We start from the raw sequence: 27,362 nt of genomic DNA, 5'->3' as shown, positions 1-27,362 counted from the left end.
GATAGAAGGAATCAGATGTTATTCACATAATCATATTTATAAGATTACCGGTATTTAAGAACTCACTTTTCAACTTAACCTTACAATGCAATTTATACATTAGTATACAGGCTTGCCTAATTGTTTCAACAATATTCAAGATTTTAGTAAAAATGTGCCCCTAATCTTGGACTTCCAAGATTATAACTTCTCACATGGTTGATCCCTCTGCAGATTAGTGGAAGAGTGTCAGCCTCTGGGTCCCAAGTTCATGGGTTCAGACCCAGCAGAGGTAGCAAGATAGTGAGATTTTTGAAGGGCAGAAAAATGTTTATTCACTGCTCCATGTCATAAAATGAGGGCATGTAAATGACCCCTGGTGGCACATTGGGTGTTCACCTAACAAAATTAATTAACTCAGACATAGATTATCCAAGAGAGGGGGACGTGATTAGCTCAGGAGCTTAGTGTTGGCTTCCTTCCTAGAGGGCTGATTTTCCCAATCCCAGTCTATCCTGGATTGAGATTTTCATCTCAAAAATCATATGGTTTCAAGAAGGGAATCCAGCTTTAAATAACCAATCAAAACCAAAATAAACCTGAGTGGATCCAGTGGGCCCAGAAATATCTGATAGCTGGAATAAGCTGAAGAAAATGTATAGATTGTCCAAAAGAGCTCTGAAACAGAACGTCAAAATTTATACCTAGGCCAGTCTAGATGGCATCAAATCAGAATGCTTGTATGATAGCTGAGGCCATTTAATAATAAAAATAAAAAAAGGAGAAGAAGAGCTATTATTATTATTATTATTATTATTATTATTATTATTATTATTATTATTATTATTATTATTAGCCCGCCTGCTAGGGGCAAAAGATCCACGTGGGTCAATGCCCCAAACAAATAGCATTAAAAAAAGCCTGCCTGGTGGCCATGATCATTAAGCCGTTGAAGTCTAAACAGTCTGACACTGTGGTTAGCCGGTTCGAGTCCTGTTGGTCGAAAAATATTTCACCATTAGAATGTTAGCTGGCAGGGTAGATGAGGTGGTGGTATACAATATCTAAGCACTAGATTGCAAGCCAAAACCCTGGATTTAATTCCAAACCTCTCCACAGTGTTCATATGGAGTGAGGGCATATGACGCTGTTGATGGTGATTCGTTCATCAGATGGGGACGTTATGCCTTGAGCAGACCCCTTGGTGCTATTCGACAGGAGTAGGCTATGTGCTGGCACCGGGTTTCAACCTTCCCCTTCCTAGTATCATATATCACGTCATTCATTTCATCCCATTGACTCCTCTGATGAGGTTGACATCAGGAAGGGCATCTGGTCATAGAAACCAGCTACAACAGATTCATCTCACTCCATACATGACCCCATAGAGAAACAGGACAAGGGTTGGACAAACAACAAAACATTATTATTATTATTATTATTATTATTATTATTATTATTATTATTATTATTATTATTATTATTATTATTATTATTTTGGAAGCTCTAAAAGAAACTTTCAAGCTACCAGAATATCTCATGTATATACTGCGAGACTATTTGAAAGACCGTACATTGTTATACGACACGGAAGATGGTCAGAGAAGAAAACGGCTCACAGCTGGTGCAGCGCAAAGCTCAATTCTCGGACCACACCTTTGGAATATCATGTATGATGGTTTGTTACGGCTGGAGATGCCAGAAGATGTAAAACTTGTGGGTTATGCTGATGATGTGGCTGCTGTGATAGTAACTCGTAACCTAGAGCTGGCTCAATTTAAATTGAATCAGGTGATGCGACGTGTCAAAGAATGGATGATAAAGCACAAGTTAGAACTCGCAGATCATAAAACGGAAATTATCCTTCTAACGAGGAAAAGGATTAATACTGTTGTACCGATGCAGATCGGGCAGATAGCCATCAAAACAACTAGGAGCACAAAATATCTTGGTGTAACGCTTGATACTAAGCTTACATATTGGGACCACATCCAACGAGTAACAGATAAGGCAGCAAAAACCATGACTGCACTTAGTAGACTCATGGGAAATATCAAGGGGCCGAAATCTAGTAAAAGGCGGCTTCTCATGTCGACTGTTCAATCGATACTGTTATACGGTTTGGAAATTTGGGCTGAATCGTTAAAAATTGCGAAATATCAGAAAAGAATTGCGGCTGTACAACGGAGAGCAGCTTTACGAATTGCTTGTGCATATCGTACAGTATCAGAACCTGCGATTCTAGTAGTAGCAGCAGTAGCTCCTATTGACTTGTTGGCCTTCGAAAGACAAGAAATTTGGCTCACACAAGAAGAGCTAGGAAGGAAAAGGGCAAAGGCTTTGGCTCTTAGTCACAGAATGCAACGATGGGAAGATGATTCTAGAGGGAAATGGACTAAAAGACTGATACCTTCTCTGGGCGTATGGGTTGGCCGAAATCATGGTGAGGTGAACTACTATCTCACACAGTTCTTGACAGGTCATGGATACTTCCGAAAATTTCTTCATAGACTAGGGCTAGCAACTAGTCCGGCGTGCATATACTGCGGTGATATCAATGACGTATTACATACTTTCTTTGTGTGTGTTCATTGGCTGCCACAAAGAAGATGCTTAGAAGTTATGCAGGGAGAAATGACGCCAGAAGGGATCGTGTCAGTAATGCTACGAAGTCAAGAATCTTGGGACCAGGTGGCAGTTTACGTAGAAAATATTCTGTGTCAGAAGAAGAAGGACCTGGATGATTATGGCAGACAGTAAAGCAGAAGAAGGAAGATGAAGCACAAGATGCATTAAGCACGACATCCGTCCTAAAGTAATGCGAGAGAGGTTTCCGGGGCGGAGATAAACGTTGTGGGAAAAGGGAGTGTATTTTTTAGTGGGTAAGAATCTCCACACACTTGTTGAGTGCGGACCCTCACAAGCGTCTTATGAAAGATTTTCCACACTCCCTCGCAAAAAAAAAAAAAAAAAAAAAAAAAAAAAAAAAAAATTATTATTATTATTATTATTGATCTTGTAACTTGTGTGTAAATGCACATGAAAAGAGGAATGGCTAAGTTATTTCAGGCCAGTAATAGTAATAACAAATAATTGAAAATGAAATGTTATGTGAAGAATAAACAATACATACCGCATCGAGCAAGGGTCGAACCTTCCACCTCGCGGTTCAGAAGCGAGCACGCTACCACTGAGATAACTGGATAATCAGTATGAAGCCTTACATGTATTACTTGTGTCATTGTCTCCTTCTCATACTGGAGTACATTTCTACAAGATGCGTTTTAGAATTCAATGATAGACTTTCAAATTTTATGCGCCAGTTTATGGATGTAATAATGAGATATGATAATGGTAGACTTCGAGCAAATAACAGTCCCTTGCTTTGTGCCAACATGTAGACAATGCTTTGCACCCTTGTGCATGCACAGTGTCTACTATTGTATTTGGAACTTCGACAATCCATGTGTGTCATTACTTCTTTCTAGGTAATGTACATAGCTCAGCGCAAGTTTTTACAAGACCCTTCTGACTGCCTGCTTGTTAGCTTGCTCCTTTGTTCTCAAGCAATATTTAAATAATTCCTTTGCTTACACTGAAATTATGATAACTCCTCAACTATGCATGTAAATTACATACTGCAAAGTATATTTTTATATTCATAATATTAATGTGATGAATAAATAATTTAGTTTGATAGGGTAGTATTATTTATCTCAAAGTATGACTTCTAATTTTAATGTATATTTTTTATTGTTAACTATAATACAAAAAATGCAAATTGAGGGCTATCTGTTACAGATAGGCTTATACCATCACTGACGTTTTTGTAGAGTTTTCTTATTTTCAACATTTCTTCCACACATACTTAAGGTCTGTTATTGACATGTTAAGCAGTGAAAGCCAAGAAAGTGTTCAGATGGCCGTTTGTTCTTTGACTTCTGACTACTTTGTTCAATTTTGTTGTAGATCATTGTTCCATACACTTAAACCTTCCTCGATAAGTGTTCTATATTGATGAAAGTTACATCAAAATTTGCTGCTTGTTTCTTGAGATTAATCAGCACAAATACACACAGATACTTACTCGGGAGGGACATTATTCTATAATACATACTGAGTTAAAACTTCATGACTCATGAAAGAAACATATGGTTATTATTCCATTTTTAAAAGAACATACAGAGCCAATGAAATTTAAATTCCCAGGTTGAAAGGAATGTTATATCACACAAAATACTACCGGCTCTTTCTCGAAAATACAATTGAAAAATGTCAGCTCATCTCACTAAACTATATGAAAGAAAAGAAGGTTCTCACCTCAGCCTGGATTTTCAGCTTATGTCTTATTTGCCAATCAACAAAAATCTCATTTCAAGTTCAGATATAGGTTGACAACAAGAGTGTCATCTGAAATGTAGGTCAGACATCACAGGAAGAACATAAATCAACACAGAACAGAACACAACAGAATAGAGAGAGAGAAGACAAGAAAAGTCAAACATAAAGGCATACAAAATATTGAGAGTTGTACTCTCACTAAGGGTAACAATCTCTATATATAAAAAAAGAAAAGATGTGTTTCTTTATTTTTAAAGGAGATTCCAAATAACAATTTTTACGTCTGTAAACTTTTAATTTTTTGAGAAATAGATATCCTCATTTTAAAAATTCACCGCCCTTTTCACCCCCTTAGCGAAGTAATATCCAAAACTCCTCCCTTAACAAGCACCTACGTGTTAATATGAATGTATCCCTGAAATTTCATTTCTTTATATACAGTAGTTTTGGCTCGGCGATGGTCGGTTGGTCAGTCGGTCAGGACAGGGTATTTTATATATATAGATAACATGTCCTGACTGACTGACTGATTCATCATTGCGAGCCAAAACTATTGGACATAAAGAAATGAAATTTTGAGGATGCATTTATCTTACATCATAGGTCCTCACTAAGGGAGGATTTTTGGATACTCCATCGCTAAGGGGGTGAAAAGGGGGCTGGATTTTAAAAATGAGGATATCTATATCTCAAAAGTTTAACAGTTTAAAGATGTAAAAATTGGTATTTGGAATCTTCTTTAAAAAGGAAAGACATATTTTTTTGTTTTTGGAAAATCCTCTTAAGGGTGTGAAAAAAGGTGAAAAAGGGATTGACTACCTTTTATGAGGATACTTATATCTCAAAAACTGAAGTTATTACAGTCTTGAAAATGGGTATTTGAAATCATCTTTAAAAATAAAGAAACACATATTTCTTTTGTTTTGGGAAAATCTTATTAAGAGGGGGTAAACAAGAGTCACCAAGGGGGTAAATTTGTAAAATGAGTATATCTATGATATATCTCAAAAACATAACATGCTACAGACATAAAAACTGATCTAGGCCATGATGGAAACCTTCCGAATCCAAGTGGGTGGCATTAGTGGTTTAACACGCTGAATTATGTTTATTTATAGGCTGATTCATGTACTTTGTGGCGTATTGAGGTGTATAGTGCCCCAGCTGATGTTATCTATCATACCTGTGCTCCCATTATAGAAAATTTTCACTAAATAAGTGTGCTGAATTTTTGCCAAGACGACAGCCATTTTGATTTATATTGTTCGGCGTTGATTTATATGTCCAGTAGCTTTAAGTGTATACAGAGAAGCTAAAGATAAACCAACGACATCTAGGCGGTGATAAGTGTTCTGTGTCCATTAATCATTCAACGTCTGAATTAGGCTACGCTATGTTCTCAATATTTTTGTTTCTCTCTTCTTGCCATCTTTAACTCTCTTTAACTATCCCACTATAATACCTTCAATTCATGGTTTGCATTTACAAGACGAAATAATTTATACATCCCTACTTTCTGATATATTCTACAGTTTCATAGTAATAATGTCTATGGGCCTAATAAATTATCATCATTGACAAGTATAATCTGTAACTATATTATCGAGGTTATACATCCTGTACTATGGCTGAAAATGACACCAATAAGAGTACCACTGATAACAAAACACAATGTCAATTTTGCGGGCAAATGTATAAAGGCCTTAAGATACATATAAGTAAATCACACCCAGAGCAATACAGAGCCTGCTTGTTGAATCCATCTATGACTACACCTAGCCAGTCTAAAATTCCACCTTCAGATCCTATTCCTATTTCTAGTAAAAATGGTCAGTCAACGAAGTTGGAAATAACCTCTGATCAAAGAGAGCAAAAAAAATAAACCTTACCACGACGAACTGAGTAAATGGCTAGGTATTTTTCAGCATGAATTGAGTGATGCTGAATTCAATGAACAAGTCACTAATTTTGTAAACTTCCTTGCCACAGCTACAGACCTACTGCCAGGTCCAAAGAGTCCAGTTACTAGATATATTGAAGCTCGTAAACGTGGCACTCACAAAAATAACAACCGACAGTATAAAACCTCCAGTAACCCTCAGAGATCTTCTAAGAATGATCGTGAACGCCGGAAGGCTAAATTCGAGTATGAACTGACTCAATATGAATATTTTTACCAAAGGAGGAAAGCAATTAGAAAAATTTTAAGTGGCAAAGGAACTAATAATTTGAAACTAGAGAAAGATGTTGTTGAAGGATATTTTGGGAACAGATTTGAAACTCCTAATGATTGCATGAGAGACTCCTATATTGATTATACGAATGAAACCTTAGATGATACAATTTCAATATCTCAAGAGTTAGTTTTCTCTATTATCAAGAGCATAGCAATTGACACTAGCCCAGGTCCGGACAAGGTTTTATTGAAATCTGTTTATGATCCACTTGCTGCTAATATTTTAGCCCATATCATCAGAAGAATATTTGAAAGTGGGTTCATTCCTGAGGTTCTTAAGGCAGCGAGGACTGTTCTTATACATAAAGGCGGTGAAGAGAATGATCTGTCCAAATGGAGACCGATTAGTATTTGCTCCATTATTCAGCGCATATTAAGTAAGATCCTTGATAAAATTGTAAGGGAATACATCCCTTTGAACCAGTTCCAAAGAGGTTTTGTCATGACCCCTGGCACTTTCATTTACGTGAATATTGTTGATGGCATTTTACGAACAGCTGTAATGAAAAAGATTTCAGGCTGCGTAGTATTTCTCGACATCAGCAAAGTGTTCGATAGTATTGGACACAATCAATTAAAGGCGACAACAGAGAACTCTATACTACCCAGATCCATTAAGAAGTTACTAGTCAACCTTCTCACAGAAAACACAACACAAGTTCTAACTGCTCGGGGTCATACAGATAAGATAAACATCAAATGTGGAGTGATGCAAGGAGATCCCATTTCACTTTTCTTATTTAACTGGGGTATAAACCACATCCTTGATGAACTCACAGACATCAAAGTATCAGAAATGTATGGTTTTCAATTGAGTCCTGACACTGTACCTTTAACATACCTATGCTTTGCCGACGATCTAGTGATCATAGCTAAAGACCAAGCAGCAGCTTCAATCCTAGTCACTTCTGTCATAAATCTGCTTCAAGAAATAGGTTTGCATATAAATGCAGACAAATCAAATGCCATTATTATAGAAAATGGTAAACTTCATTCTGATGATATAGTGACGGTCTCTGGAAACATTAGAAGTATAAATGATAGTGAAGAAATAAAATATTTAGGGGCAACTTTCAGACAGACTTTAGTATTCAATGAACATCAGGTACTTGAAAAATTGAAAGCTAACTTAGATCAGATTACCAGGACTCACTCCAACCGCATCAAAAATTGACTGTAATAAATCAGTTTATTGGCCCTACACTGATATACCCCTTCCAGACTGTTTCGGTTGAGAAAATTCCCAAATCAAGTCTGTTAAAAGCCGACAACATGATCAGACAATTTAAGATTATTAAAATTTTATTAGTCAACCTATTCAATACAAATGATATTTGCAAAGTTAGGACTTACATCCTAATAAACTAAGGTCTAAAGGGACATGTTTTGCCCTTTAAAAGGGCATCATCAGCCTTTTTACACTCATGCTAAAGGTAAAAATCAGGATCCTGATTGTCGATATAAGAAAAAGTATATAACATGAGAATAAAAATTAGAATTAATATTATATAATATGTGCAATCATGAGTTCTTAAATGAGAATTGACAATTAAAAATCATTTAAAATGTTTGCGAAGAAATAAGAGTTGGTATGGTAATTACATCAGCAATCTTAAAATGATCTTATCAAACTGTACAAACTAGGTCTTGACCAAATAAATAATAAGAAAGTCTATGGCTAAAGTTGCCGTATCAAGGTTCGTGAAATTCGGCTGGAAGCAACCTGATTTTAAATGGAGAGCAAATTAGAAACCAACGGCCACTCAAGACAACATAAAACCTCTCTAAAATCTATAATCTATAATCTATAATCTATAATCCAACCATCCCTTTCTTTCTTGAGTCGTATAACCTTAAAAAATTACAGTGACTGGACTTTTCTTTGGCGCGAGGGGAACAATTTCCAAATCTTTCGTCACATGGCGACAAAAATATAAACTAGCGAGAAGCCTACAAGATGAGATAGTCGTCTCACTCATCAAATACTCCGTTTCGATTCTTCGTCACCATTTATATGGAGTTCATGACATTTAACATGGTTATTTGTAACCTATCATATTTTTTAAACATTAATCTTTTTAATCTTCCCTCAAAATTGTTATTGTGTATTATTCTGTGTCTTATGGCAAATCTAGGGTGTCCTGGATCAGACTAAATAAATAAAAATAAAACACACGCAATTTGTTTTCTGAAAACCCACTTAAGGGGAAGTGTTAAAGGCATGAATTTTTAAAATGAGCAATCTATAGTATATTTCAAAAACTTAACATATTACGGACATGAAAATTGGTATTTTTAATCTTTCAAACATAAAGTAATATGTATTTTTTGTTTTTGGAGAAAACAATTAGGGGGGGTGGGGGGATAGTTAAATGACTGAAAGAGGGTTGAATTATTTTTAATTAGGATGCTGGTATCTCCAAAATCGAAGATATTATAGACGTGAAAATTGGTATTTGGAATCTCCTTTAAAAATAAAGAGACACATGTTTTTTGTTTTTGGGAAAAAAAGCAATTAAGGGGGATTAATTACTGAAAAAGGGGTTGAATAATTTTTATTAGGATACTGGTATTCCAAAACTGAAAATATTACAGACATGAAAATTGGTATTTGGAATCCCCTTTAAAAATAAAAAGCACATAAGTTTGTTTTCCAAAAATTCACTTAAGGGGGTTGTAAAGAGGACTGAAAAGTGAGTTGATCTCTTTTTATGAGGATACTTATATCTCAAAAACTGAAGATGTTACAGACATGAAAATTTGTATCTGTAATCTTCTTTAAAAATAAAGAAATGTGTATTCTTTTGTCTTCAGAAAATCCACTTAAGGGGGTGGGGTGGGTGAAGGGAACTGAAGAATGTGTTGAATTATTTTTATGAGGATACTTATGTATCAAATACTGAAGATGTTACAAACATGAAAATTGGTATTTGGATCTCCTGTAAAAGTAAAGGAACATGCATAATTTGTTTTTTGAAAATCTACTTAAGGGGAAGTGTTGAAGGGGGAGAATTTTTAAAATGAGCATATCTACAGTTTATCAGAAAAACCACATATTGCAAACATGAAAATTGGTATGTTTAATCTCTTTTAAAATAAAATAACACATATTTTTTGTTTTGAAAAAAACTTAAGGGCTAGGGGTTGGAAAAAGGGCTGTAAAAGGTATTGAATTGAGTCGTATGCGCGAACAAACGTCTATGTTACATTTTTGTGGCATTTGAGATATTCACGGAACAAACATCTATGATGTGTCCTGGATGTGTATTTGCAGGTAGTTTGAGCATATCTCAACAGATGGCTATAGTATTCCGGAAATTGTGAAGAGAAATGCACTTGAAAAATAATGGAACAAAAGTCTATGTTACATCGTTTCCTGCGCGAGCGCTCGACAATGTCACGAACTGAATGCAACATAATGAACATATTCTAGTCCGGAGATTGTTCTGGTTTGTTAATTCTTATATTACTGAGTTTATTTAGTTACTCATCGAAACCATAATCATGGAATCAGACGATAGTAGTGATCGTAATGTACTGTTGTAGCCAAGCAGTATACACAAGTTGATGGAAAACAGATGCAGGAAAAGGAAACGTGACCCTACTGAGTGGAAAGATGTACACACCAAATGATTATAATTAGGCTAAAACTTTATTATAACACTATTCTCCTCTACATGCATACATTATGTACGAATGAGTGAGCGCGTGCACTTATAATCTGTTGGTTTACGGAACAAAAGTCTATGTTACATTCTCTCGCATAGCCATGTCCCGCGATCAACAATTATCTTTAATGCTGTTTTTCTCAATATATAGGGAATGTAACATAGACGTTTGTTCACGCATACGACTCAATTCTTTTTATGAGGATACTTACGGTATATCTCAAAAACTGATGATGACACAGACATGGAAACTTGTATTTGGAATCTCCTTTAAAAAAGAAACATGTATTCTTTTGTTTTCGGAAAATCCAATTAAGGGGGTGGGGGAAATAAATGGATTGAATTCTTTGTTTGAGGATACTTATATCTTGAAAACGAAGGATGTTACGGATGAGAAAATTGGTATTTGGAATCTCCTTTAAACATAAAGACACACATATTTTGTGGTGGGGGAGGGCGGTGGAATCTATTTAAGATGCTGTAAAAGGAGTTGAATGATTTTATGACGATGCTAATAAGAAGAAGACTTAAAACAACACAGCCCTTAGGGGGTTTTGACTGGGGGGGTGAGGAATGATGATAAAAAGAATGCATTTATATGAAACCATTTGAATTATGAAGTTAAAATTTCATATGATGACCTAGGTGTTAAATAACAGAAGGTCTGAAACAAATTTAACCAATCAGAGAGTTAAATGAGGGTTAAGATCTGAAAACAAATATATTCATTCCTTCCTCCGAAACGGTTTAACGGATGAAGACAAAATTCCAAATCCCAGGTGTGAAATAGAAAATATTTTTTAACGTTCCACTCACAAAGTGTAAAATGAGGTTAGCTCGATAAACAAAATTATTAATCCCACCAAAACTGTTTGACGTACAAAGTTGTAATTTTCTGAGAAGGGCCAGCCATTTTCAACTATTATAGAACCAAGGTATTTAAACTTTCTCAATTACTTTTACTCAATTACTTCCCAACTCTGAATAGGACTATCATAGAGGAATAATAAATGATCACCAATAATGTTGCTATTTATAAATTTACCTTCCACATAAATAATTAAAGAAACACTAATGAAGCTTTTTATAAAAAAAAATATTAAAGCAAAATTCAAGTGATGGGGCAATATCTATTTCACAAATAAGTGGAAAATTGTTTCCTTTTTGCAAAATTATACATAAATGTATGCAATAAATCATGCCTCTAATTATTATTATTATTATTATTATTATATTTTTATACATAATTTTTTAACTATCTATCATAAGAGACAGCAAATTGTTTCTCATTAACTAAAAATGATACAGAAGCTTACCTGTGCGATTGTACGGAAGGACTTCAGTGATCGTCACATTATCGACATTAGAACAACCTAAAGGACTTGTTGGCAGATGAAGATCTTTGAACTGCAATTCTAGAAGATGGTTGCGGTAACCTACAATTCTCCATATGCACTCTATATTGCTGGGATACTCTCCAGGATAGCCTGGGGAACTGATCTCTCCATCAAATCCACGAACTGTGCCACCACACCGAGCTGGATAACAAATCAAGTATAAAGGTAAACTGTCCAGAGATGTCCAGTGAATACGAATTAGCAATATTATGATCTACAATGCAAAAAATTACATGAAGATAGAAAAATAAAAAGTCACTGAAGTAGAAACAAGTAAAAGCAATCAGAAAGTAAGCCATTAAGGAGAAATATATAATAAATGAATATTTTAAAGAAAAGATTTGTTACAGCACAGATTTACAACTAATGCATTCAGGAAGAAAATACAGTATTAGCTATTTATCTCATTAGACTAGAAATTCAGTTCAAAATTGTTAATACACAATGATAATTCTACGAAGCAGCAGCAAACATATACTGTGAAAAATTGAAGGATCTTTTCTTTCATTTTACAACAAAACTGCATTCTGGGTTACAATTCAAGAAGGAGACAGGTGGATTATACCCTTGAAAACTGCAAGTTAAATTCAGTCCATTTATTCATGATCTTTGAATTGCAATTCTAGAAGATGGTTGCAGTAACCTACAATTCTCCATATGCACTCTATATTGCTGGGATACTCTCCAGGATAGCCTGGGGAACTGATCTCTTTGTTGTACTTTATCAGCACTTTATCTACCAATACATATTTTAATCGTGCATTTATCATTCAAACATCCTCCTTTACAATTTTTATACTTTTATCTCATTTCATTATGCAGATGAATATACTCTCCTTTTCTTCTTCCCCCTCTCAAATTCTAGAACATCTTTAATTCATAATTCTAATATATATTGAGCTACTGAAGGTTTTGCACCTTCATTGTATTTGTTTTATTTTCCTATATCAGATGTATATTGACAAAAGTAAAGATAGGTCTTTTCAATTTGACCGTCATCTCACCCAGAATATTCAAAACCTCACCATCTCATAGCCAAACTTACAATGACCACATTGAAATGTAACATGTGATGACTAATAAATAAGGAGGGGGTCCTAAATTCAGCCTTATTCATGATAATATCAGACCACAGGTTATAGATAAAACCAGGTCACCAACTCTATGGGACCAGGTCTCTTTGGCATCCCCCAAAATGTTGTTCATTATGCAAAGGGCCAGGCACCCCAAAACAAGGCAATTAAGTAAATGAAATGAACAGGAAGCAGCTGTGGGTAAACGTCATAACTGTTTGGTATAATTCTAGAACTATTTTGTATCATCAGTCTCTTTACAAAAATATGAGAGCCCAGGAAAGCGGCAAGCCGGTTCAGATTTAAAATTCACACTTGTACTTAAATGAATGCTAGTGCTTGAAAGGAAAAAAAAAAAATACAGTGAATACATTTTTAGTTAAATGTAAAAAAAATCTCAATTGTAAGTGACAAAAAGCCATCAGTCAGTCAAGAGCAAGGATAAAATACTCCAGGAAGGCAATGCCAAGTTCAGGAATAAACGGATTTATTCAAAATTAGTTTCAACAGACTGAAGAACCTAACAGTTATAAATTAACTGAGTCAAAACTGAGAAGAGATGGCTTCAGATATTTAATAGTATCCAGGGGCACCAACTTAGAGGACACATTATGATACCAGGCAAGCCCAAATTCTGTCCACATTCTTAGGCTTGTTTTCAGTAACCTAGCTACTATTAAAAGTTACTTCTCAGTATTAAACCCGTTCCAATTATTAATTAACCCACACTACTAACCAAATACCATGTGGGACATAACTGATATATTTTCAAACATCCTACATCCAGTTCAGAAGTTCAGACTGGTCCAATGAAGGAATAGTGTGGTTACTACAGTAAAATCTGTGTAGACTTGTGGTACAGAGCATGCTTCCTAGTATTAAGGATGTCAGTCATGCTCAAGGAAGGTATACATTACACCAGGTCTGAATACAATCTGATGACAATGAGACTAAATGAGAGCAGGCAGTGAAAATGAAATATGTGAAGTATGGTAAGAGAGGAAGACATAAAAGAAGTAAGGAAGCTTGTAGTTTTCAAGACAGTTAATACTGCAATCACAGCCATGTGAATTTTCGGCTGGGATTTGAACTGCAGCCACCTCAGTGAGAATCCTGTGATAATGTCACTTGACTACTATGTTCCCAGAGTGAGAAATATCATAAAAGTGGAAAAGCTGAGTGATAAAATGTAGAAAGAGACTGAGAATTGAGTATTAATGGGATGATTGAAGGAGAAAAGACATAATGTCAAAACAAACTATGAAATTAAACAGAAAGAGAGACTGGGGAACACCATGATTATAACAGATTTACTCAATTTAATAATAATGCTATTGTTTTCACGTCCCACTAACTACTTTTGACAGTTTTCGGAGATGCCAAGGTGCCAGAATTGTGTCCTGCAGGAGTACTTTTACGAGCCAGTAAATCTATTGACCTGAGGCTCCCGTATTTGAGCACCCTCAAATACCACCGGAGTGAGCCTGAATCGAACCTGCCAAGTTGGGGTCAGAAGGCCAGCGCTTCAACCGTTTGAGCCACTGAAAAGAGATGGCTTCAGATATTTAATGGTATCCATGGGCACCAACTTAGAGGACACATTAGTTCCAAGACAAAGGAGAGAGAGAGAGAGAGAGAGAGAGAGAGAGAGAGAGGGAGTATAACCATATTCATTTCCCTTATCCAGACACATCTCCATAAAGGTAAATGGTGATCGAATATTTAATGGAAATTCACCAATAGCAAATTGTTGGATTTAAAAAAAATGAAGATCTAAAATATCCTCAAATATTCAAAATTATTATAGGTGGAATGTTTAATGGTTTCTGTTAACTCTTAATTCATTTGCTCACCTGTTTGTAGTAGAATTTGCTTGAAGATGAGAAACAGGAAAGCAAAATGTAAATAGTATTATGGGAATTTGAACCTCCCTGCTGCTCGGTATTCACTATCTCAATTATTGAAAGTCTCTATCCAAAAGTAAATACTACTTAAAGAATCAACAACTAAATGAATGTCAATTCAGAAATATTTAACTATATATTTACAAACTAGCAAATGTACCCGTGCTTTGCTACGGTACTCTACATTGTATACGGGTATCGAAGTAAATTAGTGCACATGAAGTGAATAAGATTTTTAAATTGGGTTTGTCTTGGCTTTATCCAAGAATCAGTATTGTGAAATCCACAGACGTTGTTTCCAATGAAAGTGTGATTTGCGGAATTGCGATGATAACGGCAAGTCCACTTGTTTACTGCAATTCACAATGAAGAAGGTAATTTTCATTTAACGGCAGACCCCATTGCCTACTGCGCGGCCAAAATCGATTTGGGGAGGTTTCATTACAATGGCAGACCCCAATTCCTACTTTCAGATAGATTACAGTTGAGGAACTTTTATTATATTTGCAAGAACCTTCCTTACTGCCAGTCAAAAGTGAGTTGCGCTCTTATCTTTATAATGGCAGACGCATTCCCTAATGCCAGTCAGCTTCCTGCCAGTCACACCGAGTTGGTGAGATTCCATTATAATAGCAGGCCTATCGTCAGTCACATTTTAGATGGGTCAATTTGTTTATAATGGAAGACACCCTTGCCTACTGACAAACAGGATCGGGTAAAATAATTTGGAAAAAAAATTGCACGCTCCCTAGAGTTCTGCTAGTCGAATCGAGAAGGGAATTATGCATTAAAATAGTGCACAAGAGATGGAGGATGACCCCATTCTTACTGCCTGTCAAAGTCGATGTGGGGAGGACTGAAAACAATAGCAGAAGCCCTCCTTCTGACAGTCACTATCGATTTGCAATGTATTTAATACCAATGGCAGACAAACCCTTCCTAGAGTGCTACAAATCGATGTCAATGAAAGAATATAGTCGTCATATGGAAGTATAAGCATGTTAACCATCATTTACAGAATAACTGCTGCTAAACGGTACATCAAATCGAAAAACGGATTGTACGATAAGACGCACTTTCTGGCCATATCTTGGGGTCATCAGCTACTCCCGTACAAGTTTCAAATTTCTGAGATTTCTGGAAGTGCCTCATTAATTCATGTCTTTTTTCATTTCTAAATATTTATATATACACCGCTCCAGCCCGACTTACTTTTATATATATAGATGACGGATAAGCACGAGCACGTTGAAAAGTGCAGACTTCCACTTCGAGATTCATATCTCCTACACGGTACATGATATTAAGAAACGGTATGCACCATCAGACGCCTCATTTATCGCTCTACATGTTTGTTTCTGAACCATTTCCTCGTATCTTCCCTATTCAGAAGGTAAATTGAGTTCAAATTTTGAATAGGGATAAATTTGGGTACATTTTTGACATTTTACATTCCTTTCTGCCTACTTATGTATAAGCTAGAATCATGAAATTGGGTCCACATATGGCCCTTAATCGTGCCAATGTGCGCACCCAATGTGATGATCCTATCATTCTTATAAGTGTGTCAAACAATGAAATATACTTGTAAAAATCACCAAATTTACGAACAATCCAGAAATACGGCCAAATTTAACGTGTAAGGGAGAGAGATACGACAAAATGTCACAGGACCATAGTTGTAGATCACTCCGAATTGAAGCGACACTTCGCCATCAGTTTTGTGACACGATTTACCGTTTAGCCAAAAAATAGCTCAAAAGGAATGTCTGCACAGTCATTAAAATTGCCTCCATATTTCGATATCTTTGGGGGTAAAAAGTGAAAAATTTGAACATCTTGGAATTTTTCCATCGGTTAGGGACCAAAAGCTATAATTTCACCAAATTTCAATTGTCTACCTCGTCTGGCAGCTTGTGCCGCCATCTTGATTTGGGGGGACGGGAGATAAAAATTAGGAAATTCCCGAAAATTTTTAAGTCCACGAAACCTATAGGTTGTCGTTTCGGATATATTATACGACTGCGTTCTTATGCTGAGCCCAAAATTTGAGCCCCCCAGCGTGCCCCTTCAGGGAATTTTGAGAATTTCCGATTTTTCTAGGGATCCTGGGGTCATCAACTTCTCCCGTACCAAGTTTCAAATTTCTGAGATTTCTGGAAGTGCCTCATTAATTCACGTCTTTTTCCATTTTTAAATATTTATATATACATCGCTCCAGCCCGACTTGCTTTTATATATATAGATGACGGATAAGCACGAGCACGTTGAAAAGTGCAGACTTCCACTTCGAGATTCATATCTCCTACACGGTACATGATATTAAGAAACGGTATGCACCATCAGACGCCTCATTTATCGCTCTACATGTTTGTTTCTGAACCATTTCCTCGTATCTTCCCTATTCAGAAGGTAAATTGAGTTCAAATTTTGAATAGGGATATATTTGGGTACATTTTTAACATTTTACATTCCTTTCTGCCTACTTATGTATAAGCTAGAATCATAAAATTGGGTCCACATGGCCCTTAATCGTGCCAATGTGCGCACCCAACGTGATGATTCTCTCATTCTTATAAGTGTGTCAAACAATGAAATATACTTGTAAAAATCACCAAATTTACGAACAATCCAGAAATACGGCCAAATTTAACGTATAAGGGAGAGAGATACGACAAAATGTCACAGGACCATAGTTGTAGATCACTCCGAATTGAAGGGACACTGCGCCATCCGTTTTGTGATACAAATTACCGTTTAGCCAAAAAATAGCTCAAAAGGAATGTCTGCACAGTCATTAAAATTGCCTCCATATTTCGATATCTTTGGGAGTAAAAAGTGAAAAATTTGAACATCTTGGAATTTTCCCGTCGGTTAGGGACCAAAAGCTATAATTTCACAAAATTTCAATTGTCTACCTCGTCTAGCAGGTTGTGCCACCATCTTGATTTGGAGGGACGGGGGATAAAAATTAGGAAATTCCCAAAAATTTTTAAGCCCACGAAACCTATAGGTTGTCGTTTCGGATATATTATACGACTGCGTTCTTATGCTGAGCCCAAAATTTGAGCCCCCCAGCGTGCCCCCTTCAGGGAATTTTGAGAATTTCCGATTTTTCTAGGGATCCTGGGGTCATCAGCTTCTCCCGTACCAAGTTTCAAATTTCTGAGATTTCTGAAAGTGCCTCATTAATTCACGTCTTTTTTCATTTTTAAATATTTATATATACATCGCTCCAGCCCGACTTGCTTTTATATATATAGATTAATCTTCAAAATAAGTACTGTATGCCCAATCCATTATCTTCAGTACATCACCAGAAATTTTATCAATTCCAGCTGCTTTTCTAGCTTTCAAATTTGTTATTGTAGGTAAATTTCAATACTTGTTAGTATTAGTCACCTCCTCTATCTGGACATTATGCCTGTAACCAACAATCTTTACATACTGCTGACTGAATACTTCTGCCTTTTGAAGATTCTCGCATACACACTCCTCTTGTTCATTAATGATTCCTGGAATATCCTTCTTGGAACCTGTTTCTGCTTTAAGTACCTATACATACCTTTCCATTTTTCACTAAAATTTGTATGACTTCTAATTATGCTTGCCATCGTGTTATCCTTAGCTGACTTCTTTGTTAGATTCAATTTCCTAGTAAGTTCCTTCAATTTCTCCATACTTCCACAGCCATTTCTAACTCTATTTCTTTCCAACCTGCACCTCCTTCTTAGTCTCTTTAATTCTCTCTTATAATATAGTGGGTCTTTACCATTCCTTTCCACTTTTAAAGGTACAAACCCAATTTTCACATTCCTAAACAATTGCTTTAATTCCATCCCACAGGCTGTTTACATTTTTATTTACAATTTTCCACCAATCATAGTTACTTTTTTTAAACTCCCTCATGCCTGTTTTATCAGTTATGACAAAAACAGCTTCATGATCACTAATACCATCTATTATTCTATAGAGCTCATCTGGTTTTACCAGTACCACATCCAGAATAGTCTTCTCTCTATTTGGTTCCATCACTTTCTGATTCAGATGTCCTTCCCAGATTAACTTATTTGCCATTTGTTGGTCATGCTTCCTGTCATTTATTGCAATAAACCATCCCAATTGACATTTGGTAAATTGAGATTACCTGCTACAATCACATTCCTTTCCATATCATTTCCCATATAGTTGATTATCTTATCAAAAAATTCCAAATCTGCATCTGCATCAAATTGTCTATTATTTTTAGAGATGAATTTCATGTTTCCCATCTTTAACTGGCAGACTGGAAGCCTCTTTGGCTGTCAGACAGTATGTTTTATATCTGGAGAAACTCAGCTCAACATCTTCTTTAACACATCCTTATACAAAAAGGATACCGTATATAATTTTTTTCTAAGCATTGATTCGTTAGGAATTGGCTGATTGATGTACTTCTTTAAGAAGGATCTGAAGTTGGCACTGTTTACTCTTCTTATGGGAATATTGGAAGTAATCAACACCATGCAGAAACCTTCACAAAATTTTGAACTATCGCCTAATGAGTCCATAACTGAAAAAGATCCCTCACAAAACAGACACTGCCAGTTCTCAGCAGCAGAAAATCTTGTTAAACATCTTTGATTCTTATCAGTATCACAGTGTCATAACACATTAAAATGCCTTTGAGCCAATACCTTAACTTCACAGAGTTTACAGTACAAAATATCACTATCACTATTAAAAATCCTTTCCCCAAGTTTGTGAATGAATTAGCTCAGTTTCACACTCTCTGCCTTTAAGCATGTTGAAATCACACTGGAAGACTGAAGTTGCAACCTCAAACCAAGGACGGATGAAGGGTGCGAGGAAGGTAAGTTCAGTTGTTCTTGGTTTTCCAGGGAACAAACACTCTGGCAATAAGACTATTCAAATAATAGTGAGATTAAGACGTTCCAAAGCAAACTGCCTTATTCAAAATACCATCTTTCACTGTCAAGGTTGAGTTCATTAGGAATTTCCAATTAGCCTCCTTTGTCCATGCTTTTACTGCTACCTTCTAAAAATAGTATAAAGCTAAGAAATATTCCTTCCACAAAAAGATACCACAGAAACTTATGTACCACTAGTATAAAATTCTGTGGAATATGACCAAAATATGACTTTACATATATTATCTGCGCACTTTTTAGCGATAGATTTGTGTACGGGTTTGAGGCGTAAGAAGGGAGCACTTCCGGCTCCGGTAGTGCTGCCAACTGAATGGAAATGAAATCTGAATTGAATCGATAATATGATCGATCGATATGAATTTTCTAAAGATTTGTTATCTTAAGCCAACAACTGTGTCACACACACATTATATAACATTCTATAACATTTATCGATGCGAATCTTATTCCTAGAGTGAATTCTATAGTTCGAATTTGCTGTGTAAATAACAACACTACTAGTACGTAAAGTGTACGCCAGATGTCGCACAGCGATGCATAAGCGATTCATAGTTTGTGTTTCAAAGGTTGCCAGTACGAATCTCGAAGATTGCCGAAGTCGACCACTTCAGGACTAGGGTGTAAATCTATCGCTAAAAAGTGCGCAGATGATAATTAAGCAGAAATATGACCAATATCTCAGAAAGTTTCAAAATATAACTTTTATGGAAAAATAAATATCCCACAATTTCCTGCAGAAGACTTAGCTCTTAGAAGCTCTTAGAACAAATATGACATGTCATAGAAATACACCACTTACCAATGACTAACCATTATGCTCATGATATTTTCAGGATTCATAGCATGTGAATCCATTAGCCAGAGTAAACTCGCTTGCCATGTAATTGGTCACAGAACAAACAGAATGATTGTGAAACTGCCCCAGTTGATTCATCATGATTGGAGAACATCCTGATTATAAAGCTCATGCATAACATCTACAGTATACAGTACTGGTACAACTGGATTTCACACCAGTAACTTTACCATGTGACCTTGAATGATGTTTATTTTGACTACAAAAGACATGCGGTAATTATATTCTGAAACAGCCCATGACAAAATGTTTAAAAGACTAAACAGGCTGCTATTATTGTGATATGATGTTAGATGTGGTCCCTTATGAGTGGAACATCAATGTATGTAATTGACAATGTGACTGACGATGGCAGTTATGTTTTGCATATTCATCATCTACACGTTCACATGAGCCACAAATTTCTTCCAATCATGAACACAACTCATGGTAACTCCCTTGTTAGGCAATGTATATTAAAATACAAAGACAGTGAAAGGCAGTCAAAGCCTTTAACATGACACTCACCTAATGAAATGGTTGCCTGGAAACCAGTATGAGGATCATCAGTGTCAGTAAAGAAGCGCAAAAAGAGTACATTTTCTGTTGTTGTCTGAGTACTTGGAGCTGAATAACAATAGCGATCAATAAGAGGAGACATTTCAGTGCCTCCATCTCTCAGCTCCACATATTCCAAGGTACATCTGAAATATCAAATTAAATTTACATTAGTAAAAGTGTGATATTTACATGTAAATCTATGCAGTTATAGGAATGAATATGTCTTGTTGGTATATGAATATCTAAGTTTGTCGGATTATTTTTGCTTATTTATACACCAGGGGCCTGAAAAGCGACCTAGAGAGAGTCTCTGCAGCCTCCTTCAGATTATGGCTGAAAGGAGGAGTGACGTGAAAATAAAAACTTGGAAAGAGAATACTCTTAGCCTCTCTCACATTAGTTATCCAATTCCTAACTACTATACATGTGGTGGCCCTGTTAAGCTGAGCAACCCAGCGGAAGGTTGAGTACCTAACCATAGCAGAAAACTGGGTCAGTGAGCAGACATGCATTGAGGGCCAGTGGAAGGCAAAGGGAAATCACCACTGTTTAATTATCTTCCCAAGACAACCTTATGACTTTACTCAATCTTAGATTCTGGAGTAAGCGTCCCAGGCAGATCTCCAGACAGGACAAGGTCGAGAGGAGCCTCAGAGTGTGCAAATATGTCCAAGCCATCCCTGCACACAGTTAGAGAGATTACAACATGGAATGTGGGAGGTCTCTTACAGAGGGGAGAACTTACTATCGTCGAAAGAGAAACGAGCCTACATGCATTATTGGACTTAGTGAGACACATTGGAAAGGTTGAAGTCACACGGTCACAGATGAAAAGAATCTCTGTATAAGATCATCATCAGTCAGGTTTATGATGTTCCTGCAGTGGCAACAAAGAAATTTATTCTATAAGTTGCCGGAACATAGCATCACAAAGATACCTTAAAAACTGAATGAGTTGGCCATATGGTTAGGGCCACATAGCTGTGAGCTTGCATTGGGGAGATGGAGGATTCAAATCCCACTGTCATCAGCCCTGAAAATGGTTTTCCGTGGGTTTCCATTTTTACACCAGGCAAACCTGGGGCTGTAAATGCCAAGCCGCTTTCTTCCCAATTCTAACCCTTTCCTATCTTTGTGTTGCCAAAAACCTTCAATGTGTTAGTGTGACATTAAACCACTAGCAAAAAAGAACTTAAAAGGGAATATTAGTCATTCAGGGTGATTTTAAAGCAAAGATAGGTGAAAATATTACAGACAGTTATGATCTGTGGTTGGAAGGCACAGTTTGGGTGTGGGAAACAATCAAGTTGAGCATTTGCTGGAATTTTGTGTTAGCATTAACCTGTCTATCTGCAATAACCTCTTCAAACATCAACCACAACATCATTACACATGGATTTCACCTGGTGAGAGGGTTCAAAATCAGATTGAATTTCACTTTGGTGAGGCAAAGTTGGTGGAAGTCAGTTCTGGATTGCAAAAGTGACCATACCTTGCTATCCATGAAAATTAGGATCAAACTGAAATTGATCAAGGAGAGAATATGTCAGGTTCACATTACTGACTAAAGTGTTCTCCAAAAATTTGGGGAAAGTATAAGACCAAAACTCCAGGAAGTATAAGAGGAAGGAGTAGCCTGCCAAACAAAATTCCAGCAAAGCATCTCTGTACTGCTCATAAAGGAGAGAAGCACACTGAAGGAACATGGTGTTCAAACCATACAAAATAAAGAAATATACAGTGTACTTCGCCACAAAATATAGAGCAATTGCAGAACTGAGAAGACATTTTTTGATGAAACAGACCAACATCCAAAGTTGAATCAAACACATGACCTTTTTAACAAATTAGGCAGCATTTATTATGCATGAGTTCAAACCATGCACATGGGTGACAGAAGATTAAGATGGCATTCTAATTGGTGTTAAGGAAAAAGCAATAAAGTGGTGGAAACAATACTGTGAAATGCTGTATTGCAAAGGAAATAACCCCATGGAACAGGAAACTTCCATGAACACTGACACAGAACCTGATTTGCTATTCAGTGAAATCAAGAATGCCATTAATCATTTGAAGAAGAACAAAGTTCTATTGATGGTATTCAGGAGAAGTGATGGGAGAGCAAGGCATGCGCATCTTACAGTCAATTATGTAATATAGTGTGGAAAACTGGTGAATAGTGAATCTGTACTAATCATTCACAAAAAAAGAAGAGATTGTTCCAATTATCATACTCTGGTGGACTGTTGTAGCAGTCGAGAGAGAGCCTTACCCAGTAACCGGTGAAATGCTGCAGCAGCTGTATGGCAGCAAAGCCACATAACCAGGGGACTGTTGTGCACTGTTCGGCATTTCTGTGCTTCTATAGCAGACTGAAAGTTTAACCTTTGTGATTTCTATCACCTATTTTGAGAGAATGTAGTTACTAATAGAGTCACCAGATGTCAGGGGTGGTCAGTTCAAAAGACCTTTGCACACATCACTTTGCTGCCTAGTTGCTGTTCACTGCCAATGCGTTGGCATTTATACAACTAGCTTAAACCATTATGGTACCACATTCTATAATGTCAAAAAAACTGTATACTGCAGAGGAAGCTCTTACTCTTATACTGGGTCATGACTTTGGAAGAGATGAAGATGAGAGAGATTTCACTCTGCCAGAGCTGTGTCCAATGCAATGGATCTAAAAGGAGGATGGGAAGATATGCAGAAATGAAAATAACTAAAATACATGCAATGATTCCTTTTATACAAATTGCTTTACATCACAAAGATAAATCTTATGATGACAATGGGATAGGAAAGAAGTGACCATGGCATTAATAAAGATACTGCCCCAGCATTTTCATGGTGTGAAAATGGGGAAACCACAGAAAACCATCTTCAGGGCTGCTGACAGTGGGGTTCGAACGCACTATCTCCCGAACTCAAGTTTATAGCTACGTGATCCAAACCGTGCAGCCACTTGCTCATTATACGCAATTATATTTGACCGAATTATATACATATATACTTTTTTTTTTAATTGGACAACCTGTTGTGTCTTAACAATGTGAAAAAAAAAAAAAGCAAGAAAGCAGTGAGGGCAGCGAAGTATCCCATACGATGGGTAAGGCCAGCCACCACAGATTCTCATCCTCAAGGGTATGTGTCTACTCTTGCTACACCCAGCAAAGTCCTGTTCTACATAATAAATCAATGGCAAAAACCATTTCTGCAACCTCAGATATCCAAAGAACAAGCAGATTTTGTCACAGGTATAGGAGCATGAGAGTCAACCCTATACATGTGGCAGATAATTGAAAAGTGGTGTGAGTTTTGTGTCCCTGCCTTCATTTGTCTCCTTGTCTTCAAAAGACCTTTGATTGTGTTATGTGGGACAAGATGTGTAAAGTGCTCAAGGAATTTGGGGTTTCATTGCATTTTAACATAATTATGGAAAGGTCTCTGTAACAACCATGCTGCAACCATAAAAGTGAATGGTGATTTCTCAAACATTTTCAATGTGACAAATGGAGTAAGGCAAGGTTGTATATTATCACCTCAACTCTACAAAATCTATGAAGATTATGTCATCAAAAGAGCTTTTGATGAGTGGACTGGTGGAATCCCAATTGTTGGGAGAAATATTAGCAACCTGCATTTTGCAGATGATGATGATGATGATGATGATGATGACTTCTCTCATTGCTGGAATTACTGGCCTGATTAAAAATGTGAAATATATAGTCTTGATTATGGTCTAGAGATAAATATGGCAAAGACCAAACTAATGGTAGTTGAGAAACATGGTCAAATCTAACTTACAAGATGCCTAAAGGACCTAGAGATACTAAAGGAATTCACATATTTAAGAAAATACTAGTAAACAACCAATAGGGTATCTGCCACCTGTGCAACTGCCCTAAATGCAGATCAGTGGTGTAACTTAACACCTGACATTTCATCCCGTTTATCATCATACCATTATTGCTGTATACCCCACAACATTGTCGATTGCAGTTGTTCACAATCCTGTAACTTACTTACTACTCTGGACAGTATGACACAATGCTCAGAAAGCCTTATCTGAGATTCCAATTCTTTATTGATATCATTTATGAGTAAAAAACTCAAATCACAGATAATGCTTTTTGCAGATGATACGTGATTACAGATGCCCTTCCTTACATGCCAATACACACCATTTTGAATGTCCAGTGGTTCCAACAGCATCCCTCAAATTATAATACTACTACTTCTCATCTTTGCTCACTGTCATCCTAACCAGGGGTTTCCAGTTCTGCTAGAGCATGCTGTCAAACACAGCTTTATAATTTTACAAATAGGTGACGTGTGCCTAACTTTTCAATGCTTCTTATTCTGCTTCCAGGCCTTTTTCCCAATTATCTAGCATTAGCCCCCAGGTGGCAGATTCTCTATCAATTGCTTGCCTAATCTCGTCTTACATAGTCTCAGAGAACTTGGAAATCTATCGAACATTTACCGTGATAAAATATTCAAATCCCTAAATACTCTTTGTATAAATGAATATTTACCTCAGTTTGTTCTCTTGAATTTGAACTTCTTCTTCATATTATGTTCTTTCCTACCTTTAAAAGCTCCATTCAAGTTTATTTGAATACCATTGTCATTGAATGCCATCCCTCCGGAGACAGCTCAGAACATACTGCTTAGTCGAGCAGCTCGTCTTCTTACTCCCAAGCCTTCCCAGCCCAAAGTTTACAAAATTTTTGCGATACTACTCTTTCGACAAAAAAGATACCCAGAAAAAAATCATGGTGCTTTTCTTTGAACCTTTTTCAGTTCTCTTATCAACTATAACATTTATTTACAACCTCATTAATGTGATACCCCTTATGTTAGCACCTAAGTAAGTATAGTGATCCCTGTGAGGTACTTTCACACCATCAATACAGTAATTAAAATTGAGAGGACTTTTCCTCTTGGTGAAACTTCCAACCTAACCTTTCATCCCGTTTACCATCATACCATTCATTGTCTGCCGTGCATCTTACAACATTTTCGAGGTCTTTTTCCAGTCACTTGCAATCCTGTAACTTGTTTAATACTTTATAAAGTATAACATCATCTGCAAAAATCCTCAACTTATTTGTGATTCCAGTTCTTTACTCACATGATTTACAGTATATACATAAGAAAACATAAAAGTCCAGTAATACTGCATTGCAGGACCTTCCTCTTAATGTTTACTCCAATTGTCTGAGTTCTATTTTTTCTATGAAATTAGCCACCCATTAACCAATTCCTGAATTCTGCCACTAAATGTGTCATCAGTGAGGTTATAACCTCCAACAAACTGGTCATTCTAACAGGAATATCACTGTACATGTCTAGAAACTGGAGAGTTTGAGTTTGAGCCCAAGTGATATCCAACATTTTAAACTCCATTTAGAAGCTATTACTACAAAATAGAATGTACAGATTAATTTGTCTCAAAGATACTTACTCTCCATCTGGTGATGTGTTGAAGTTGAATGTATCATTGAAGTCCACTTGAATCCTCTCTCCACCCGGTGCCATGATGACCCAGGTACATTCAGAGTGTGGTATAGGTATATTGGGGTAGTTGGGTGATGAAATGATCATCCTATTGTTACGGGATGTCAGAGTGTACTGCCCACCACAAGTGACAGCTACCTCGCTGAATCTCATCTTAAAGCCCTGAAGAAATACATTTGTTGTTTTTAAATGTAACAGAATGATGAGTGTGTTGATGATGGTTATTTAACAGTGCCAAATATTGTGACCATTACCCCAAATAACAATAGATTTGTGGGAATGATATTGAACAAAAACACATCATACATTAGGAATGAAAGAGATAATAAATAATAAGAGAGAAATGATTAATGTCTACTCCATTTCATAATCACAAATAGGAAAGGAATACTTGCATGATATTAAAGAAAATTTATTTCCTCTAAGTAACACAAAATCCAAAATTTCATTCTGAATTTTGAAAGTTTACATTGTAAATACTACTTTCTTTGAGGCCTGGACAACGTAAAATTGAATGAATAAATGAATGAATGAATGAATGAATGAGAGGTGATCCTGGGCTGAGCAAATCCTCAACTTCAAAACAGTATACTAGATTACTTGAAGATTAGGAACCATAAGGTGGTAGTCACCTTTGTTGATTTTAGGAAGGCCTAATGACTCCACTGATAGATAAAACCTTAGTAAAATCCTTAGGAACTAGAATTAGACAACAGAACCCAAACGTGTTCTGCAAACCCTGACTGATCACACTTCAAAGTTAAATTCAGAGGCAAGATCTCAGAAACCTTTGAGATCAAAACTAGAATCAGACAAGGTACGGTAATGAATTTTCCCCACTCCTCTTTCCTGCTGTGAGAGAATGACACAAGGAACTGGTCAAAGTGGGTGTCCAGAGTGGAATGTATCTGTCA

General features: G+C 36.4%; 1 protein-coding gene across 1 annotated transcript in view; it reads right to left on the bottom strand.

Moving 5' to 3' along the window:
* The window catches only part of Cubn (Cubilin), an 882,604-nt gene that overhangs the window by 318,065 nt on the left and 537,177 nt on the right, over positions 1 to 27,362 (bottom strand). Inside the window, exons 42-44 of the mRNA XM_068225286.1 lie at positions 26,396 to 26,610; positions 20,893 to 21,068; positions 11,541 to 11,762 (exon numbers count right to left, since the gene is read on the bottom strand). Of these exons, the coding sequence (XP_068081387.1) occupies positions 11,541 to 11,762; positions 20,893 to 21,068; positions 26,396 to 26,610 (613 nt within the window). The remainder of the gene's footprint in view (positions 1 to 11,540; positions 11,763 to 20,892; positions 21,069 to 26,395; positions 26,611 to 27,362) is intronic.

Source organism: Anabrus simplex, chromosome 1, assembly GCF_040414725.1.
Source record: "Anabrus simplex isolate iqAnaSimp1 chromosome 1, ASM4041472v1, whole genome shotgun sequence".
Classification (NCBI taxonomy): Eukaryota; Metazoa; Arthropoda; class Insecta; order Orthoptera; family Tettigoniidae; genus Anabrus; species Anabrus simplex.
This window is presented reverse-complemented; position numbering and strand designations above follow the sequence as displayed.